The sequence below is a fragment of the Acartia tonsa genome, chromosome 3 (genome assembly GCF_053477335.1).
Source record: "Acartia tonsa isolate MP-2025a chromosome 3, ASM5347733v1, whole genome shotgun sequence".
Taxonomy (NCBI): domain Eukaryota; kingdom Metazoa; phylum Arthropoda; class Copepoda; order Calanoida; family Acartiidae; genus Acartia; species Acartia tonsa.
Genome location: NC_137262.1, coordinates 23358660 through 23378791, shown reverse-complemented (window position 1 = coordinate 23378791; position 20132 = coordinate 23358660). Strand labels below are relative to the sequence as shown.

The 20132-nt window shown below is 30.4% G+C and overlaps 1 protein-coding gene across 1 annotated transcript; it reads right to left on the bottom strand.

Annotated features, from left to right (window-relative positions):
• Nucleotides 1-1958: 1958 nt before the first annotated feature.
• On the bottom strand, nucleotides 1959-20132 carry LOC145314799 (alpha-galactosidase MYORG-like). The gene is made up of 21 exons (XM_080154879.1): nucleotides 19865-20132; nucleotides 18410-18497; nucleotides 17927-17991; nucleotides 17712-17810; nucleotides 15039-15161; nucleotides 14281-14390; nucleotides 13760-13903; nucleotides 13248-13298; nucleotides 12044-12170; nucleotides 11521-11619; nucleotides 10785-10914; nucleotides 10308-10359; nucleotides 8036-8176; nucleotides 7520-7577; nucleotides 7078-7161; nucleotides 6669-6711; nucleotides 5828-6080; nucleotides 4644-4718; nucleotides 4044-4108; nucleotides 2912-3047; nucleotides 1959-2592 (listed from the first exon to the last, which is right to left on the bottom strand). Exons 1-21 carry the CDS (start codon nucleotides 19917-19919, stop codon nucleotides 2443-2445), a joined length of 2148 nt encoding a protein of 715 aa, XP_080011005.1. The 5' UTR covers nucleotides 19920-20132; the 3' UTR covers nucleotides 1959-2442.

Genomic DNA, 20132 nt, shown 5'->3' with positions numbered 1-20132 from the left:
CATCTGAGGGAAGGGGGATGGGTCAATTTTTACATTATTGCTTTAAAAAGAAAGGGTAAAATTGTTTTTGGTGGCTTTGAGAATTTTCTACCGGTGGCAATTTCTTTTGGGAGGATGTGAGTATAACTTCAACTCATCTTAATACAAGTTGACTTTGGGGCTAAATTTTGTAGCTTGGCGTTGAAGGTTCAAAAACTGTTATGATCATGATTGTCATGATAAATCTAAATCTAGCATAGTTTTTTTTTATTCTTTGTAGTTCTTATTAATTTTTACTAATAAAACTAACAAAATCATGGAAATCTGTGTGTGTGTGTGGGGGGGGGGGGGGGGGGGTAGGCAAAGGCATTATTTTAAACAATATGTGAATTTACCCCCAAATCTAATAAAGTAAAAATATACTATTTTACCTCACCCCACTCCCTATTCAGAAGGTTGAATAATAGGACGTTATAGTAATATTTTGTTGAAAATTATTTAGATATAAAATTATTAAATAAAACAACAGCAATTCCACAGTATTCATCAGATACCAATGTCAAGAATACTTCCTTACATTGCTATTGTCCTATCACCATTTCTTTGTTAACATTATTGGAATCATGATCATAAATAATTTACTTTAACCAATAATTTTGCTGTTGAAAAATGCGCTCCGTTTTGTTTATAAGTGGCCTAATATTTCAAACCAATACAACCATTGTATTTTTATTATAACATATTCTATAATATAAAGTAATAAGCTTTTTAGTCTGTAGCGAAGGATCTTGCTAATCGCTGAACCGAAATGGTTCTTTTTTACAGTGAAGCCTCTTATAGGCTCTGAGAGGGTTTTATGCTATATAATTTTTTAAAAATAAGTCTGGGTATGGTTTTGGGCTATTTTTGTGCCCTCCGAATATAGAGCCCCTAGATGCTAGGGGCGCAACCGCTAGTTTTATATAAAATGTCTTATAGAATATAACCTTTTAGTTGTACAGATCGGTTGCGAATTAATAAAGATTGTTTTTTTTTAAACAGGGTTTGTTTGCAACTGCTACAATTAACCACAATCAACCGGTATTTTTTGCTTCCACTGCAGAATATCCAAAATATGTGCAGTTCGCCTGAGGTTGCGGATTTTTAACTGACGGTTGGGAGCGGTTGGACTTACACGATTAAGATAATCCTGTTGCATAAGGTTTAATGTCCTGCGTAATTACATTCATGATTATGCGATGATAAATTTTATGGTGACATTTAGTGGGAATTCCCATTCATATGTTAGCAAACATATTAATTATACTTTATTTATAGAAAGATAATGAAAAAGAACAGTATGCTAATTCTTAGAAAAAAAGACATTCATGGAAAATAAAAACATTGTTCGTGCAATCAAAGGGATGGGTTCTTTTCATAACTTCTAAAACAAAACAAAAATTTTAAAACAATGTAAAAACTAAAATTCTACTAAATGTAGTACTCATAAAGTTTCGATTTCTCTTTAGGGGTTTTCAGACGTGCGGCTGCGTCTTAACGCAAGGTAGGTAACGGCTTCTGCAGAGGGTAGCTGTGGTCGAATGCTATGTTTCGGCTGTTGCTTCTGTTGGCTAAATCTGAGGGGGACTATTATTAAATTAAACTTTGATTGTCGTGGCTGCGGTTATCTGAGTATCTGAGGCTAAAAGAGTGGCTGAGGCCGACTTATTTGAAATTTTTGTGGCAGTGGCTTTACATATATGATATAGAGACTAATTTTGTAGCCTACGCACTGCCAGCCGCACCGCTTACAGTGAGGCTCATTGAGTAACTCAAAAGCCACGGACTGCCGATGAGGCTTCTACAAGCCGCGACGCTGATGGTGACTGTTGCTGCCGAGTTTTTTTGCTTAACTTTCTGTATAATTTTAGGAATTTAAATGAATTTAATTTACATTGAAACAATTCTAATAAAATATGTAAAGAACAAAACAAGAAATATTTAGTTCTGTTATTTATTTTCTAATTATCTAACATAAAAATGGATAATTCTTTTCTTTAGAATTTCAATTATCCTTTAAAAGTAAAACAAATTATTTTAATCTAGAAATAGTCTACAACAGAATAAATTCTGTTAAATAATTAATTCAGATAGTACATAAAAACTATTGAAAATAAACCGTGGTAAAAATTATCAATATCTCACTTAAAAGGCTTTAAAAAGTTTTTAAAAACTGAAAGATAATTCCTAGATTTTTTCTTTAATTTTTAAGAGAAAACATCTAAGAAGGAGGTTTAACTACTTCTAAGAAAAAAAGTTATTTTTGTTACAACTTTCCAAATATTCTATTACTGAGTGAAGTATTTAAATTAATAGGTTAGCATACCTATTACATAGATAAGCTTTTCGGACATGGTATACCTAATTTTTACGTGAATCCATTTAAAAAGTTCAAATTTACAATATATTTGACTATGCTAGATACTAATTCTTTTTCTTGATCTTGTTTGGTTGCAGCACAAAATATGGGAGGGTGTACAAATCCGCAGTGTAGTTGGCTAGCCAGGTGGGACCCTGCACAGTTGTGTTGGTAACCATGTCCATCCAGGTGCCACTAGGCAGGTATATGTCCCTGGTTCATTTGTTTAATCATTTTTAATCATTAAAAAATCATTTTTTGAGTTTGTCAATATCTAAATTGTAAAAATAAAACGTTATAATTAGGGCTTTATAGGTTACGTTAGAGATGGTTATGTTGTTCAGAAAAAAAGTTATGAAACTTCTTAACAAGTGAAAAGTGTTAGGTCCATTTGTCAGTCTGTCAGTCTTTTTACCCACCACAAAATCTCTAAACTTTACTATGCCTCCTTTCATCTCTTTCATTCCTTTTTTTAAACAATCTGTTTTATTGCCCTGTCGTATAATTTCTGTAATAAAATATAATAACATTCCTTGTGACAGCGCCACTTTCCAGAACTGGGGCCACCAGGATGGTGTTACCCAACAGGAACTCAGAGTCTATGGTCAGGGCAATCTGGTCGGTGGGGTCTATCCACCAAATTGGACGGTTTATTCCAAGTCCTGTATTCCTAAAACAAACATATTTTACAAAAGTATATGGGTTGTTTAAAGGCTAATTTCTGCCAGGGAGGAAGGGGACATTGGGCTGTTTATTACATTACAAAGTTGAATAATAACTCTTATTGTTGAGTTACAACTTTGAGAACTTTTACTTAATTTTGATTGGCTTGTTCATTAAGTTAAATTTCCAAACGTTTTAACAACAAATTATAACCTACATAAGTGGTGATTTATTGGGGATGTATATATATCAATTTATCGGCCATTGTTTTATCCATTTAAATCCCTGGGGTTTAGAGTAGTTTGGTAAATAATAGTTATTTATTGCATCGTATTATAAACAGCTTTCCGCGGATATAGAATGTACAATTATAAGATTAAAACCAGTTTTTTAGCCCCGAGGTCCCGAAGGCAAGGGCTAAAAAAACTGGTTTTAATCTTATTATTGTACATTTTAATATTCGTAGAAAGCGGTTTATAATACGATGCTAGACATAGTTTTTTCGTATTGATGAGAACCGGTTCCTGTCCACCGGATTCGAATGAATACGAGAAAAAACTATTAAAAATCTCTAACTATTTGTAAACATTAAAAAACCCATTAAATTTTTGTATTTCTTATACATCTCAGTGTTTTGTGACAAAGCTATTACATTATTACTATTAACCTTACACCGATTTCCCTAAAGAATAATCTCATGTCGAAAAAAAACTAATCAAATATAAAAACGAGTAAGCTTATGTGCAAAACACACAAAATTATTTATAAATTAGGAACATAAATAAAGAAAGAAACACTATTAATATGAGAGATATTTTTCATATATATTTAACATTTATGTACATTTTTTTATGACATTTTACTTGTCTATGCAAGATATGTTGGTACAGACAGACATATAGAGACATCCTACTATCAATTCTATGATATCTTATAAAATACAGTTGTCAACCTAACATTTCCAGAACAAACTCTCATGATAATTAATACAAAAGAACCTTACTTGGATTCTTTAGCTAGTCTGATAATTTCTGGAGCATATTTTTCATGAAGCTGAACCATCTCTCTGGAGGATACAAAAAATAGTTTCAAATCATGACAGAAACAAATCATCAGAGATTGGGAATACAAAACAGGAAACATATTGTGCCTATAAAATAGATATGAACAAGGATGACAACATCCATAAAAGCGAAGCTTTAAACTCAGACGGTAGAACAAACAAACATTATCATTTGTAGAGTGATAGAACTTAATGAGCAGAATCGTATGTAAATTACTTAAATACAGGATACTTTTTAAGGGCATATCTACCTTTTTAGAACTTAATTATAGAGTTGCTATTCTTATAAAATTGTACCTTGTTCACCTAGAAATCAGATGAATAAGACAATAAAAATTCTAGAAAAAAATTGTTGTCAAAAAAGTTAAAAAAAAAACATATTTCAAATGGACCTAAAGACTTTATGGAAATAAACATAGATTAGTTACTACGCTTTCAAAACATTACCTATCTGTTAAGGTAATCATTATAAAATGTTAAAATTCGATAAGAAAAGCTACCATTAAAAAAATGGTATTTAACTGATTTGAAATTATTCCTAGAATGTTTGACCACTTTATCATCATAGATCCAGGGAACATAGGAAATCTGAATTGCTGGCATAAATACATTCACCTAGAACAATTAAAAAAACAATTAATTCATTTTACAAATTATATGAAAACACAATTTAGTTTTATCCTGAATTGGGAAGCAGTTTGATTTCAATGGTTGACTATAGGGGACCAAATCAAGAAGAAGTTTTAATATGGCACCACGAAAATTTATTGTACAGAGATATTAATTTGTTAAATAAGACTTTGTGAACGGCTGAACTGAGCCTTCCATGTTATTTGGAAACGTGGTGTTATATTAGAGCAGTTTTTACGGGAAACAGTTGGGGCATAGGTTAACCTCGATCCATAGAGCAATTACCTTACCCAAAAATCATTTAGAAAGAAATTTCATAGAAGATTAAATTCTCATAATTAAAATTCTCTTATTGCCCTGTAACTACACTAGAAAAGAAATGAAATTTTAGTAGAATACAAGTAAAGAATAAAGCTCTACTACAGAATCCACATGGTTAAGACTATAAATTTTTGTATAGTAATTCTCAATAGTAATAAAGTAAATTGAATCTACTGGGTATAAGAAACAAAAACTATGGTTTGGAGAGCTAGGACCATAAATCTATAAATAAACCTGTTTTGGGGAAATATTGAAGAAAACAGCTGGTCAAAGATATTTCTTGTCCTATTTTGGTTTTGGTTATAATTTTATAATTTGTAATTTTCGTAACTCTACTTTTAATAAATTAAAAGTGTCTTAAACTATTAACTATATTTTATACTATATTTTAGTTGCTACCATTTACTATATGTATTTTAAAAAATTTGCTACTTTGAATAAACATAAAAAAACTTATATTTGGAGAAAAAATTTTCATGGGGTTCAAAAAGAATATCTTTAGTTTTTTACTATTATTCTTTTATTTTCCTATTATTACAAAAAGTATAAACAATACATGAAATATATATGTATCCAAAGAAGTATCAATGAATAAATAATTTAATTATTTTAATAAAGTAATTAAACTGTTTCCTAACATTTAAGTTTTAATTTAGAAATTTTGCTTTTAGAAATCAGATTTAAAATCAAATTTTAAATGCGAAACAATAAACTATTGCTTTCATCTCTTCCACATAGAATTTCTACTTGGATGATAAATATAAGAAGAATACCTGCATCCAACGAATGTATAGCTCCCTACTGGGGACACCCAAGTACCCATTTCCGCCCACCATATCGGGCAACACAAACGGGTACCCGGTCATGCTGAACTGCAGCAAAGTGGTCACCATGCTCTTGAGCCCGTTGTCGTAGCCCCAGCGGGAGTTTTTGTCCAGCATGCGCACAAAGATGGGCAGGTGTTGTGTGTGTCGGGCAGTGCGCACCTCAACCATACCACCGTACTTGGCTACGTGTTCTACATACCTAAACAGATACGTGCTCAGTATTATGTAGATGTGCAAAGTGCAACCAGAAATATTTACACCACATATAAATCCAAGCGAGGGGGTGTAGATGTGTATCCACCCTCACTTAACTTTGCCATGGGATGAACACACCTACTCTCCCCATCTGCATGCCTTTAAACCGAATAACATAATAGTTGTTTATCCCATCTTTTATAGACAGCTTTCCGTGGGTAATAAAATATAAGATTAATTTCAACTGGCTTTTTCATGATTTTTATTTTATTTTTGAGGATATTTTCCAAAATGTAAACGGAAAAGCATGATTTTTCATTATGGCTCAGTTCTAATCTAGAGAATATTCATAGTGGGTTAAGTTTTTCATAGAGAATTCTATGTACAAAATTTCTTTTCTCTAAAACAAAGGCATCAAATATCGCATATATGTCTGGAGAACTTTAAGTAACCCCCCGGCCCCCCCCCCTTACATCAAAAAAATGCATTGTAATTTTGAAATTTTCAAATCACAGATAAAACACAACTACATGTATATTTTAATCTTTAAATGTAATTGTATATATTGACTAGCTAGGATAAATTAAATTACCTAGTAGAATAAATACCAGGCCAGGTACGTTTGTCTTCATCCTAATTTTATACAATAATTTTAAAAAAGATTTATCAAACAAATAAAAAAAAAAGAAAATGTTAATTAGTGTAGATTCCTCGTATTAAAAATTCAAAGGACACTTAAGAGCATTACAGAAGATAGTGCAAAGCACACTTAAAATTCATCTATATTTTTTTACTTAACATAGCATTTGATTGTGGTCAAGAATAAAAAATCTATATTTATATCAATTGTGCTAACTAACTGTTTTTTAATTTCATGAATTGTCTAAATTTTAAATTTATTTACTTATCTGAAGTAATCAAAATAAAATAGCTTATTTAAATATCTTGAGTTAGTGATCAAGTTTAAAATTAGTTTATGTATTTATGAATATTGTATTCCTTGTTAAAAACAGGAGCTTCTGGTAGCCAATTAGATTCCCCAGCATCAAATTTAAAGGAATCTATTCCTATTTCATCTCTGATCTATGGGCAAAAACGGACTTATCATGACGAAAAAAGGACTATTATATGCATAAGTAGCAAAGGAGAAAAAGAAAAGGGAATAATTATCAATCACAGCCAAAACATGATATATACACAAATACTTATAGAGTAGCTGCGCTTCTATTAAATGTGTTTACGTTTCGGTAGCAGTCGTAAAATGTTAATTTAATTTAGTCAGTTAGTTGTTTTCTTAGAAATTGCTTCGTTAAGTCTTTATTTTAATTGTCTCATTGTATGCATTGCTGTAAGCAATTATACAATAAATTGTATAAAAATCATTAGGTATCATTGTAAAAAAAAATTTAATGCGCAGTATTTTTATTAGGCGTATTTTTTCCTGATCAAGACGTTCATTCCACCAGTTTCTACTCTCCTCCCTAGAAAACCAAATATTGTTCTATTAAAATGATGAAAATAACCCATCAATAGCAAATAAAGTCTGAAAAGCCCCCCCCCTCATCTTCATTTTGAAATGCTTAATATAAATAAATGTTTATTAAGTCAAGAATTGAAACGATGATGAGAGAGCTCACCATAGAAACTAGATCGAATTCAGTTTTGAAAAAATATGTATACGGGATCGGATCGGGAAAAAGAAATTTAACCCTATAAAAACTACTATTTCTTTGATAAATTATCTTTGTTTTATTGACAATAAAGTTAATAAACTTGATTTTAACTAAACATTACAGAAAATATATAAAACCTCTTTAATTATTTTCTTTACTCGTCCTTTTACTCATAAAAATGATCCAATAAATCATACAAACATGAGTAACTAAAAAATGGATGGAAACGACTAAAGAAAACACAACTTTCTGTTATCCTGTAGAATTTTTCTGCTTCTTAAATTTGACAAGTACCAAAAATTTCATTAACTACAATAATTTTCATTACAACAATATTCCTTGTAAAATCTACACATCCAGCTGCAAAGCCTTGCCACCAGAGGGTGAGTCCTGGCAGGTATTGGTATCCAGCAGTTGTCACTTTACCCTAGAAAAAAAAAGGTAAAAGGAAATCAATATAAACAGTGTTAGACTGTTTGCACCCTTTCATTGTAAGGTTAAATTTAAGCTTGTTTAAAGTCCTAAACGCTCTTAGCTTTCCTGATTAATACCTCTTGGGGCGGTGGACAACAACGTAGAGTCATACCTTTATACTAGGTCCCTAACCTTTAACTGATGCAGTCAATCAACCCTGTGATTGCCTTTATCTGAAATTTTTAACAGTGTATGGTAATGAGTTGCGCCTGTTTTTGGCGGATCGATTCCTCCTACTCTGTCTATTAATGTCGTGAATCTGAGATAGCAGTGGTGTAACTTTTAACGTCTATAGTTTCTTATGCGGTTGGTTTGGGCCAGACCTTTCCAAAGACGAGCAGATACACCACATATTACGCTAAAGTCGCGGGTTCGACTCTTTTAGCTAAGCAACATTATTTATTTTATCAATAAAAATATAAGACGTTAAAGGGGAAAAAATAAAACAAATTCCTACAAGAAGCTAAAACTAAGAATAGAGACTGTCATTGTTATTTTGTTCATTCAGTATTTCTAAAAGTCTTTATGAATAATAAATAGATTTTTAAAAGCATAATGTGTTATTTTCTTCATTGTTTAACTTACTGTCTTATCTTTTTAAAAGTGAATAGATTTTGATTTTTAAAAGCAAAACTTTGTTACATTTGGAGTGTCAGTCTATCTATTATTGTGTACATACATAAACGACGTATTTACTCTTTATTGACTGAATGTCTAATTTGTTTAGCTCTGCTTTTATGGCTGCTGTTATCCCTATAAAATTGATGATATTTACAATAAAAATATTATTGTATATATTACTAAAGAACAATTACAAAATAGTTTGTCATACAAAAGTTGTTAAACATAATAACTTTCAACTATATTACTTGAAATAGACAAAGTTTCTGTCATTTTAAATTTGAATTTTAAATAATAGCTTCTCAAAGTTTATATTATATTTTCCTACAAATTTTTAAAACTGTTTTTTTTATATACAATGTTAATATGAAACCTAAGTACTATTCATAATCAGATTAGTTTTAAGGATTTTCTTAAAAGAATAAGAATGTTTTTACTGTATAAAAAGCAAAATAAATACAACTAGTATAATTTGTAAATACTTTTTTGCACAACATTCTTTTAAACTTAAGTGTTATGTCAAATGCTTCCTTAAAATCAAATCTACATTAAATGCAAAAAAAATTATATAGTCATTTTTAAGGATCATCCTAAAATTTGTTTTGATAATCTATCATTAACTTAAAAATCCGCTTTGAAACTTATCTGGGAAGATAGAGTTTAAAGTATTTTTTACAACTTTTGGCTTCTCCATAGACTCCAGAGGGTTATTTTCATTTAGTGGTGCCTACCCTAAGGGAAAAAACATGATATAAACAATAGTTTAATTCCTTGAAAAACATAATCTTATAAGTGCAGTGGTTTGTGAGCTTTTGATTTTAGGCTAAATCTGCAAGGATTCAGATGAAGGAACATGCAAAATTTCTACTTTGTATTGAATACATCATACAGTCAAAATGTGTGCTAATTAATTGTTAATGTCGAATTTTTGTAGAATGCATTTAGATAATACCTTTCCAGTTCTAACTAGATACATAGTTCCATCTGTGGCACCTTCAGAAATATTAATATTATACCTTTCCAGTTCTAACTAGGTACATAGTTCCATCTGTGGCACCTTCAGAAATATTAATATTATTCCTTTCCAGTTCTCACTAGAAACATAGTTCCATCTGTGGCACCTTCAGAAATATTAATATTATACCTTTCCAGTTCTAACTTGATACATAGCTCCATCTGTGGCACCTTCAGAAATATTAATATTATACCTTTCCAGTTCTAACTAGATACATAGTTCCATCTGTGGCACCTTCTGAAATATTAATATTATACCTTTCCAGTTCTAACTAGATACATAGTTCCATCTGTGGCACCTTCTGAAATATTAATATTATACCTTTCCAGTTCTAACTAGGTCATAATTCCATTTGTGGCTCCTTCAGAAATATTAATATTATACCTTTCCAGTTCTAACTAGATTCATAGTTCCATCTGTGGCACCTTCAGAAATATTAATATTATACCTTTCCAGTTCTAACTAGATACATAGTTCCATCTGTGGCACCTTCAGAAAATCTAAATAAATAATTCATTGAAAATTTTTAAAAAAATTTAAAAATGCAATTTTCTTCAAATGTGTGAAGTTTTCCTCCTTACAGAAAACAGTTCAAAAATAAAGGTTAATTAGACTTACTTTTTACAGTAATTCAAGAGGATGTTAAAAAGTGAGAGAAAAAAAATATTGGAAATAAGTTTAGCAATTTTTTCAATTATTTATTTTACTCCTATTCACCTATCCTTTATAAGTAATTTAGTTAATCTATAATTAAGCATGTCTATATATATAACCTCTTGTAATCCAAAATTATTTCTCACTTTTTAAAGGGGAGAAAAAAATTTTAATATGATATTAATAACATTTAACATCAAAATGTAATCATAATAACGTAAATTGTAGAGGTTAACTATAACTGTTCCTAAAATCAATTTAAATGTGTTACCTTTCGCTCTCCACATTGATAAACGGATGAGTCCAGAGTGTGACCCTGAAGCCACGAGATTTCAGATCTTTCACCATTTTGGCGGGGTCAGGAAACTTGAAAGAATTAAATAAGGCATCTCCATATTCCTATTTTAAAACAGGATTATTATCATAGCTAATATTCAGCTTCTTTGAAAAATTATTAAACGCTTTGAATGAACTAATGCTCTAAAACTAATCAAATTGGGATGAGCGGCATCCTCTACATTTTGCCAGGAAAAGTGTCGGATTCCAATCTGAATTTCATAGAGTCATACAAGATAAAGCCTTGGTCCATAAACAACTTACTACAATTAATATTAAGAACTTTTAGACAAAGGTTGTGTTGTTTGTTTGTCGTGTGTTACTTTATCAATGATCTAAGATGTTTGAAGAGAAAGAAAACACAAATCTCTTGGTGTTGAACAAGTCATTACAGCAAACTTAATATAAAAGTAACAGGATGACTAGTGTGTGTGTAGCGAAGAATATCTCCTACCACTAAACTGCTATGTTTCCTACCACTAAACTGCTATGTTATGGGGAGGGTACCGGATACCCCAACTCTCCCAAGAGCTATTTTCCCTAGAAATATTCTTCTTCTTCATACCCCCTTCCCCATCACTCTGCTAGGGGCCTCTAGACGTGTAGCTGTCAGTGTAATATATTAAATAATAGGTAAACAAAGGAACTAAGCTATGATAAAAATCCTCCCTGTTCCCAGTTATCATCGATCTCCAGCTGGCTGTTGTTGAACCCATTGGAGGTGATCTGGTCAGCAAAGTCCAGGATGATGGACTGGTTGATATTCTCCTGATTATTTAGCAAATTATATATAATATAAAAAAATATAGTTAGATCCTCCAAATTCATCAAAAGAGGGATTTTGTGACAATTCTCAGTAATACCTTAATTCTGATCTATTGTATTTTATGTATCATACAAATCATGCAATTACAACTATTTTTTTAAACCAACCAAAAATAGTAAAAGATAAGATAGATAAAGGAAGCAGCTTATAGTGCCTAATAAAAAAATTGAAGTCATACAATACAAATGACCAATGTAAGGCCAGTATACATTGTATTTGACAAATGATAAAATGTATACTGGCCTATCATTGGTCATTTGTATTGTATGATGTCATTCTTATTAGGCACTTTAAGCTGCTTCTAAATAAAGATATAATTAAAGTAAAAGATAAAAGTTTTTTTTATGTATCTAAATATGTAATTTCCTTATATTGAGCCCAGGTAGACCAGATAGGGAATGTCATCATCCTTTCATCTGGAATATTGGTTGGTTTGCGCCAAAAATTTGCCGCGGCATACTCGTGCATTGCGCGTGGATTGCTGGCTCCACAAATCTAAATAATAAGTGTAATTGTATCAGATTTTCTTAAGTGAAAAGCCATTTTTCAGTATGATATTGAGGGGTTGGAAATAATGCTAAGGCAGGCTTTTTCAATGATATTGAAAGTGTTCATTTTTTAAATCCTTTTTTGCATTTTTTTCATTTGCTGTGAGTTTTTAAAGAAAATTTCACAATCATACTAAAAAATGACAAGCAAAGTTTTCCTTCTATCTACATCAATATAAAACAAGGACAATTATTTCAATGAGTAGCACGGTATTAACAACAATTTTTAATAATAACTGGGGGGAAAAATCTTCTTTGCAATCTTTCATTGTAAAAAGAAAAATTATTTTGAATTTTAATTTACCTATTCGGAAGAATTGACGTAATAACATACAAGAGAAACTCTATAGCTATAATTAGCTGTACCACTTAACGTTTTTGAGATGTATGTTAGATAAGTGCAAATACGAGGTGTTAAATGTAATAAAAAAGTAATATTAGGTAGAAATAAATCATATGAAATAACCTAAATTAAATTTAACTTTTCCTACATAGCAATACTTTTTCTTTTTGTGTGGCATTTATGTAATAATTCTAGATTTAGTAAGAAAAAAAACACAATTTTATTATATTAATAAAAGAAGGTTTAAGAATAATAACATTTTCTAAATAACTAGCTAGTAGCTGTAAAATAATTACATCTAAAGATTGTATAAGCGCAGTTATGTCATCTTAATTGTTTCTTTTTCATTGATAAAAATTCTCTGCTTTAATTACATTTTAGTTTTTGTTGTTTGAAATACCAAAACCTTCACAAAAAACATTAAAAACCCTTAATCTATCATTGACAAGGATGACAACATCTATAAAAGCGAAGGTCCACATAGGTTCCGGGATCGATTTAGACATTTCTTTACAGTCACTTTAATTTATACAATATTTTTATAATGATCAATTTAACACACTAAATTATATTACAAGTCAAAACTAATTTATGATAATTTAGTTTAATAAAGGTAAGATAAGATTTACAGACAGACAAACGGACATTTGAGTAATAGGGTAGCTCTGCTGCTAAAAATACCTTGTATTTAAGCTCCAGTCTGTTGCTATCCATATCTGGATAAGGATCGCCCTGAAAAAAAGTCAACTTTGAGAACTGAAAAACATGAAAGTATTTACCAGGGCTTGGAAGCCGCAACGAAATCGATGTTTTTTTAACTTTGAAAATCAGATTTCCTATTATATCAATCAGTCTGTGTAGTATATTTTTTAAAGCAACAAAACGGTGGAGGTGCAACTGCCGAGCCCTGATCTTTACAATTTAGAAATATTATACATAAAAGAAAAATACATAGATTATATATTAAAGATATGCCTTGATAGACAATAACCCCCCCCCCCCCCACCAATATTTAATCCTCATAGTAATAGAATAGGGTAATCCACCTTTTATGGCTAGATTAACACATATTTTATTTTATTTATCTTTTACATTAAGAGTGGTTAGATTATGTTAGGAAAACCGTTAAAGCTTTAAAAAAGGTTAAGGTTTCTTTAGTAAATTCCTAAGAAATCTAAGTATGAAGCTTTTACCTTAGTTGTTGAAAGACACATTTTCTTGTTGAAATTTTGGTTCCAAGAAAAGAAAAGTGGCTGTTCATCAGTGACATACACAGATCCTCCCAGACTGTTTAGCCAGTACGGCTCGGCTACTCCACCGAAATATTCAACACTGTCCTAAAGTTACATATCAATTACAAATTTAGACATAAAAAATGTATTGTAATATTGGGATCGCCCCTTGCATCATATGCTTTGTGAGGGAGAACTCAATCGGTTCAAGAGTAAAAGCAGAACCCTAATACTACTATTACTTTATATACATATATGGATTATGGATGAAATAATTAGAAAGGCATTGCTCTTTAAGATTCCTAAATGAGTTTGTTACAATTGTTTAAAAGCGGCGAAACTCTTTATTCTTAATAATGTTCATGAAAATACTTTGACATTAATTTTTACGTATTGTAGTTGCTATATGTTAGAATTTTATAAAACATTGATTCCTAGGACGAGTAAGCATATAATTTCTCATATAATTTTTTAAAACCAACCTGAAGCATATCACCAGGGAGGAAAGGAACACGTTTCCTTGTTTCCTCAGGGTTCAAGGGAAAATGTTGCTTCAATTCTTCGGCTCCTCCGTACCATTTTACACCCCCTTCTACAAAGGATTTTATTTTTATTAAAAGGGGGTAAAATTCACCAGGACCTGTATGAAGCTTCCATGAAAAGGAGAATCTAATACATAGGTTTAGGTACAGAAAAACACACAGAAATAATCCTATCTTATTTTTGTAAGGACAGAATGAAAAAAAAGTTTCCTTTGATTCTTTTTGTCCTTAAATATTGCATGCATAAATTTACTTTGCATAACGTACATAAGACATTCCATATTGAATATTCTATTATTTGAAGATTATCCTTATAAAATTTTGCAATTGGAAAATTATTTTATCCACAATACTGCAAGTATTGAACCAACCGGACTAATTAAGATTTATTAAAAGTACCCAAAGTTTTTAATCCCTCCCTGAGTAGCTTTAATAAATAATTATAAGTGAACTTAATACATGAATAGTTTTTATGAAAAGAAGTTTTCAAATGGCATAAAGAGTTCTTTAAATTTGATAAGGATGATTTCTAGAATGAACACCAAACTCAAGAAGTTTAATTTGATTAAAGATAATTATTTTTCATCCAACTTTTACGTCCATCAAAATAATAATATTTTTCTTTAAAATAATGCATTTTTAGTTTTTGATATTAGGATGTTTTGTTTTCAATGGCGAAAATATTAAAACAAACTTACCTTCAATATCAAAGCAGTCCTCAATAATATTGAGATGATCAGTAGTCCACGTAATATCATAACAGTTGCCAGTTGGCTTCTGAACTTCAAATCTGGCAACCTCCCCCCACTTGTAGCAGTACACTGAAAATATGATATGATAACGGTTTCCAGTTGGCTTATCAACTTCAAATCTGGCAACCTCACTACACATTTAGGGGGAAGGGTCCAATTTTTTCTAGAGGTGATTTCTCTTTGGGGGAGCGAGGTGTGGTATTCTCCCCAAATATAGTTTTCAATTTTCCAAGGACCTATGAGGAACGGAACCATATCGAATCATGCAGCGGTTAGCTATAACCTTCGGTACAAATAGACACTGACAGGCAGACAGACAAACTCAGAGACATCCTGTTACTTTTATATAAGGATATTGTTTAATATAACATGCAAAAAACATTGAATCAATGAATATGTTTAGCAAATAATTATGCAAGGTTAATTAAAAACCCCTTTATCATTATTAAACCAATGTACAAATAAAGCTTAGTCATTATTAGGTTTACTCAATAGTTGTATATATGTGCATATGATATTATAGAAATGAATACATCCTTGAAAATCATGAACATAGACAGTAACAGGTATTAAGTAGTTATAATCAATTTTATTAGTTTCATATTGGAATTTTTTTTGGAGGGGGGAGGTATCTGCATCATATTAGACATACAGCCAGACAAAGTAAGTTATAAAGTAGGCTGTGAAAAACATCACAAAAAGATATACTGATCTTCAATAGTTGTAGTTACCCCTAATTGTAGCTTACTGACGGATGAATGGAGATTTGAATTGCAGAGTAAAAATTTTGAAAATTTGTCTCTTTTTTCCGAAGTTGTAGAATGAATCTATTATAGTTTCTTTGTTTACACTAGTAATATAATATACACACACAATATTATACAAAATAAATATTACAAAACCTATTATTCGGTTCTTTTAGTTAGCAAAGCTCCTCTACAACTCTTATAGGTTGGTCTGTGTCACGAATTATAAATTATATTATTATGGCCATTACATTATTCAGTTGGGCCAATGATAATGAACAAAAAATACTTATTTCTGTAGATTAAAATTATTTGTTGATAAGATTGGACAAAGCTATTTTAAACCATAAAAAGAACCCAAAATAAATTCAGACAAACCATTGACAGCATTAATGCAAAATATTAAATTTGACTGTTTTGCAGTAAAAATCTTTCAATTGGCGAAGCAAAGTGATCAATAAAATTTTCCTCCTCCATGTTCAATATCTAAAATTTAAATCTCTGCAAGCTTTTCTTTAGATTTTAGGGACACCCAGTAAATTATTATTTACTAAGTATATTTGCGATAACTTTTATTTAATAGATTCTTCCAATTTTTAACATTTACAAAAGGGCCTGCTTTATTGCTTCAAGATCTATGACAGATCTATATAGGAAATAAATGTCTATAAATGAGCTCAAATTTTCCAAGGAATAAATGTTGAAAACTCATAGTGCTCCAATAATCCATAATAAACTCTCATTGCCCAGAACGATAAGACCCATTATTTACTTTATTAAAAATAAATTCATTTTTTTTCATTTTATGTTGCTATTTACATTATATTGATGTATTTAATTTATAATCATAAAAAAGAAAATCAAAATTTATAAAATAGTAAATTTAAGAAAACTCCGTTTTAAAAGAATTCGATTGTGGCGACACTTTCTGTGTGTTCAAATATTGAAACTAAAATTTTAATCATATTAACCCTTTGGTGATGGTAAACTGAAAAAAATATAATTGAAGAAATCTTAAAATCATTTAAATTATTAAATATTCACTACTTTCTTTTAGATAGTAATGGCGGGGGCGGAAAATTAATTTATTGAGAAATAGATAAATAGATATACACTTATAGAACACTAGCCAATAGCGAGATATAGTTATATCGAGCCAACTCTAGTAATTACATACAAACAGCTTGTATATTAGTAATTACATAAAAGCTATAAATAATTTCTATAATTACTAGCTAAATATCAGTAGGAATGTAACATGAAAATAATTCTAGAGTATCAAAGAAGATTAAGGTGAATGGTAGCGAAGCCATTTTATCAATCATACCTTATTTTTAGACTTATTTTCAAACTGTTTTCATTGTAGTTTACCATTTTTTACTAGCGGCTGCGTCCTTAGAGGCCTCAAGAGCATTGGATGGATGAAGAGACCCTTTACTTTCAATCAATTTACGTTTTTAAAAGAATAAGAAAAGAAAAAAAAGGGGACGGTTGATTGTATTCCAGAGTTGATTTCTCTTAGTATGTTGAAGGTAAATCTTTCCCAAAATAGTTATAAACCTTCACTGGGCCTATATATAAGAAGCTGAACTGTAAAGGAGAACTATATAGGTTCAGCAATGAGTTATAGATTTAATAGGACAATTAGATAAAGACTTACCAGTGTTAAGGGGATATTTTTGTTGTATTTTGGCTCCAGGTTTAGTAGGATAATTATATAGAGACTTACTAGGAGCAAAGGGATAGTTCTGTGTTGTATTTTTAGTTCCAGGTTTAGTAGGATAATAATTTAGAGACTTACCAGGAGTAAAGGGTTAGTTCTGTGATGTATTTTTAGCTCTTGGTTTAGTAGGATAACTATATAGAGACTTACCAGGAGTAAAGGGATAGTTCTGTGTTGTATTTTTTGCTCCAGGTTTGGCAGGTTTACTTCTTAGTTCATCTGTACAATCTTCTGGTGTTAGAAGGCCACCTAGAATAAATAATAGCTACATTAGATTAATTTCATCTCAAATTTACCTTGCTGTTTGTCAAATGTTGGAAATTAATTATTTTTAATTGTCCTGTCCATATATCCACGATGTTTACCTGGAAGGCTAAAACCAAACTTTCCATTCATAATCACATCACCATTGTATTTCTCCAGCTTAAAACTAGAAAAATAATATATCCATACATATAATATTAATTTAAATTATTTGAATAATATGACTACATGTCTGGAGAAAGAAACGTAATAACAGATAGTGCATAAACCAATACCCTAATTCTAATATGAGAAGTATTAAATATGATGACCTATAATTTTATTTACCCCCATTGTACTCTACCACCCTATAAATACTTCCCTTCAATAAAATTAATTACCTGGGTATAATTTGGAAAGAAGGAGCAAAAATTTAGCCCGCTTCTATCGCATTAATAAATTTTTTCCCAACCCTCAAAAATGGTTATGCGTTTTTAGATTTAAGATAAAATTTTGATTTCTATGATTAAAAAACATGATTACAAGCCTCGATGACTAAGAACAAATCAAATTATAGAGTAGTTAAGCTTTAAAACAAAGATAACCTGTAACCAGAGCCATCCGTGTGTAGTACAAGGTACACATCTTGTTCCTTCAATCTTTTCTCTTTCGAAGGAATCTGAGCTCCGTCTATAGGTATTATACAGATTTGAATTTGGGGGAGGGGACATTGGACTTTAAATTTCACAGGTATTCAAAGCTTTATCAACAAGGCCTGTCATTGATTGGCTTAAAACTTTGGGTACTCAAAATAAATCTATCCAAACTAGCAGTGTTGAAACGTTTAAACCAATAATTTTATTCTATATAAGAGTTCCAGACTTATTTCCATTGATAACAAACTGTTTCTGAATCTTGATAAAAATTGTGACCCCATATATAAAAGTGAAATTAAAATATTTTAAGAGAGTAAACTGTCAAAACTATAAACTTCCATAGAATCCATCTTACATTTAAATTGACATATCTATATAAAATGCCTTTATTACAATATAAGACTAAATACAAAACATAGTCTTGACTGACAAAATGTGTTTTTAAGATGGTATTATTAACTATTTCTATGTCGGCTATAAATTCGTTTGGGGGGGGGGGGGATTAAATACCACTTTACCCCCCCCCCCCTTGGACGTCTATGATGGCTGACATATAATTGACAATTTGACTATTTACTTATGATGATATATTTACTACACAAAAATTTAGACAGGACGTATTTGATGAACTGCTTTATATAATATTTTATTTGCGTGATGAATGATGCGGTCTTGAAATTAAATTTCATTTTTGACATCCTTATTTTCATTACTCATCCAATCAATTAACATCTAGAAGGTTATTTTTGAATATAAGATTAATATTAAAATTATAAAGGAATAGATTTAAATAAGTTTCAGGGTAAAATTAAAAATATAAAGATTAGACTTTTTAATTGAAATGACTATAAGCTCTTTGATTAAATAAGAGACGTTTAAAAAATGAATACATCTTTTTCTATGAATCCACTTCTACTTCTAAACCTAAACTACATACTTATACTTTCCTTTAATGGCTTATTGTTTATAGTCATAGAGTAGCGGTACTACTAATAAAACAATTATTTTCAATTAATATATATATAATTTTAAAACCAATTTGTTATTCTACCAACCATACATACAGGTGAATCACATAAGAGTCAAGAATGGATCTAGTATTCGTGGAAATATTGACGAAATTTGCCGTCATTTAATGTTACTAACATAGACCTTCATAAGGAGGGGAGGGGGTCGATTGGAGGTATCGTTATTTTAGCCAGCTACGAGAATCACTTTATTAGAGCACATGAAAATCCGGTGCAACATCCAAGTAATAATATATCGATTGAGTTAAGATACGATAGGTTAGCCTATTTTGTAGATAGCCTATTTTTTAGATCTAAGTAGTATTAGACAATAAAAGGCATGACTACTTTTTTTATTGAATCCAGCTAAATAAAATAAAATCTGTATAAATTCCTAGGGTAACAGCAAGAGCCAACACCAAACAGACAACACTCCTCAGTTTATGCTCCATTTCAGCTTTTTCAAGCTTAAAAAGCTTTTTCAATCACTAACATAAATATGCAACTTTTGTTAATAAAATATTTGTTAATATAGTTTGAAAGATAAATCAGAACTGAATATTCTGTTATCTCTTAAACTGTTAATCTACGTAAACTTTATATTTATCTAGTTGTCAGTTCATACTTCATATCTGAATTAGATATTAACATGTTAAATATGTAAT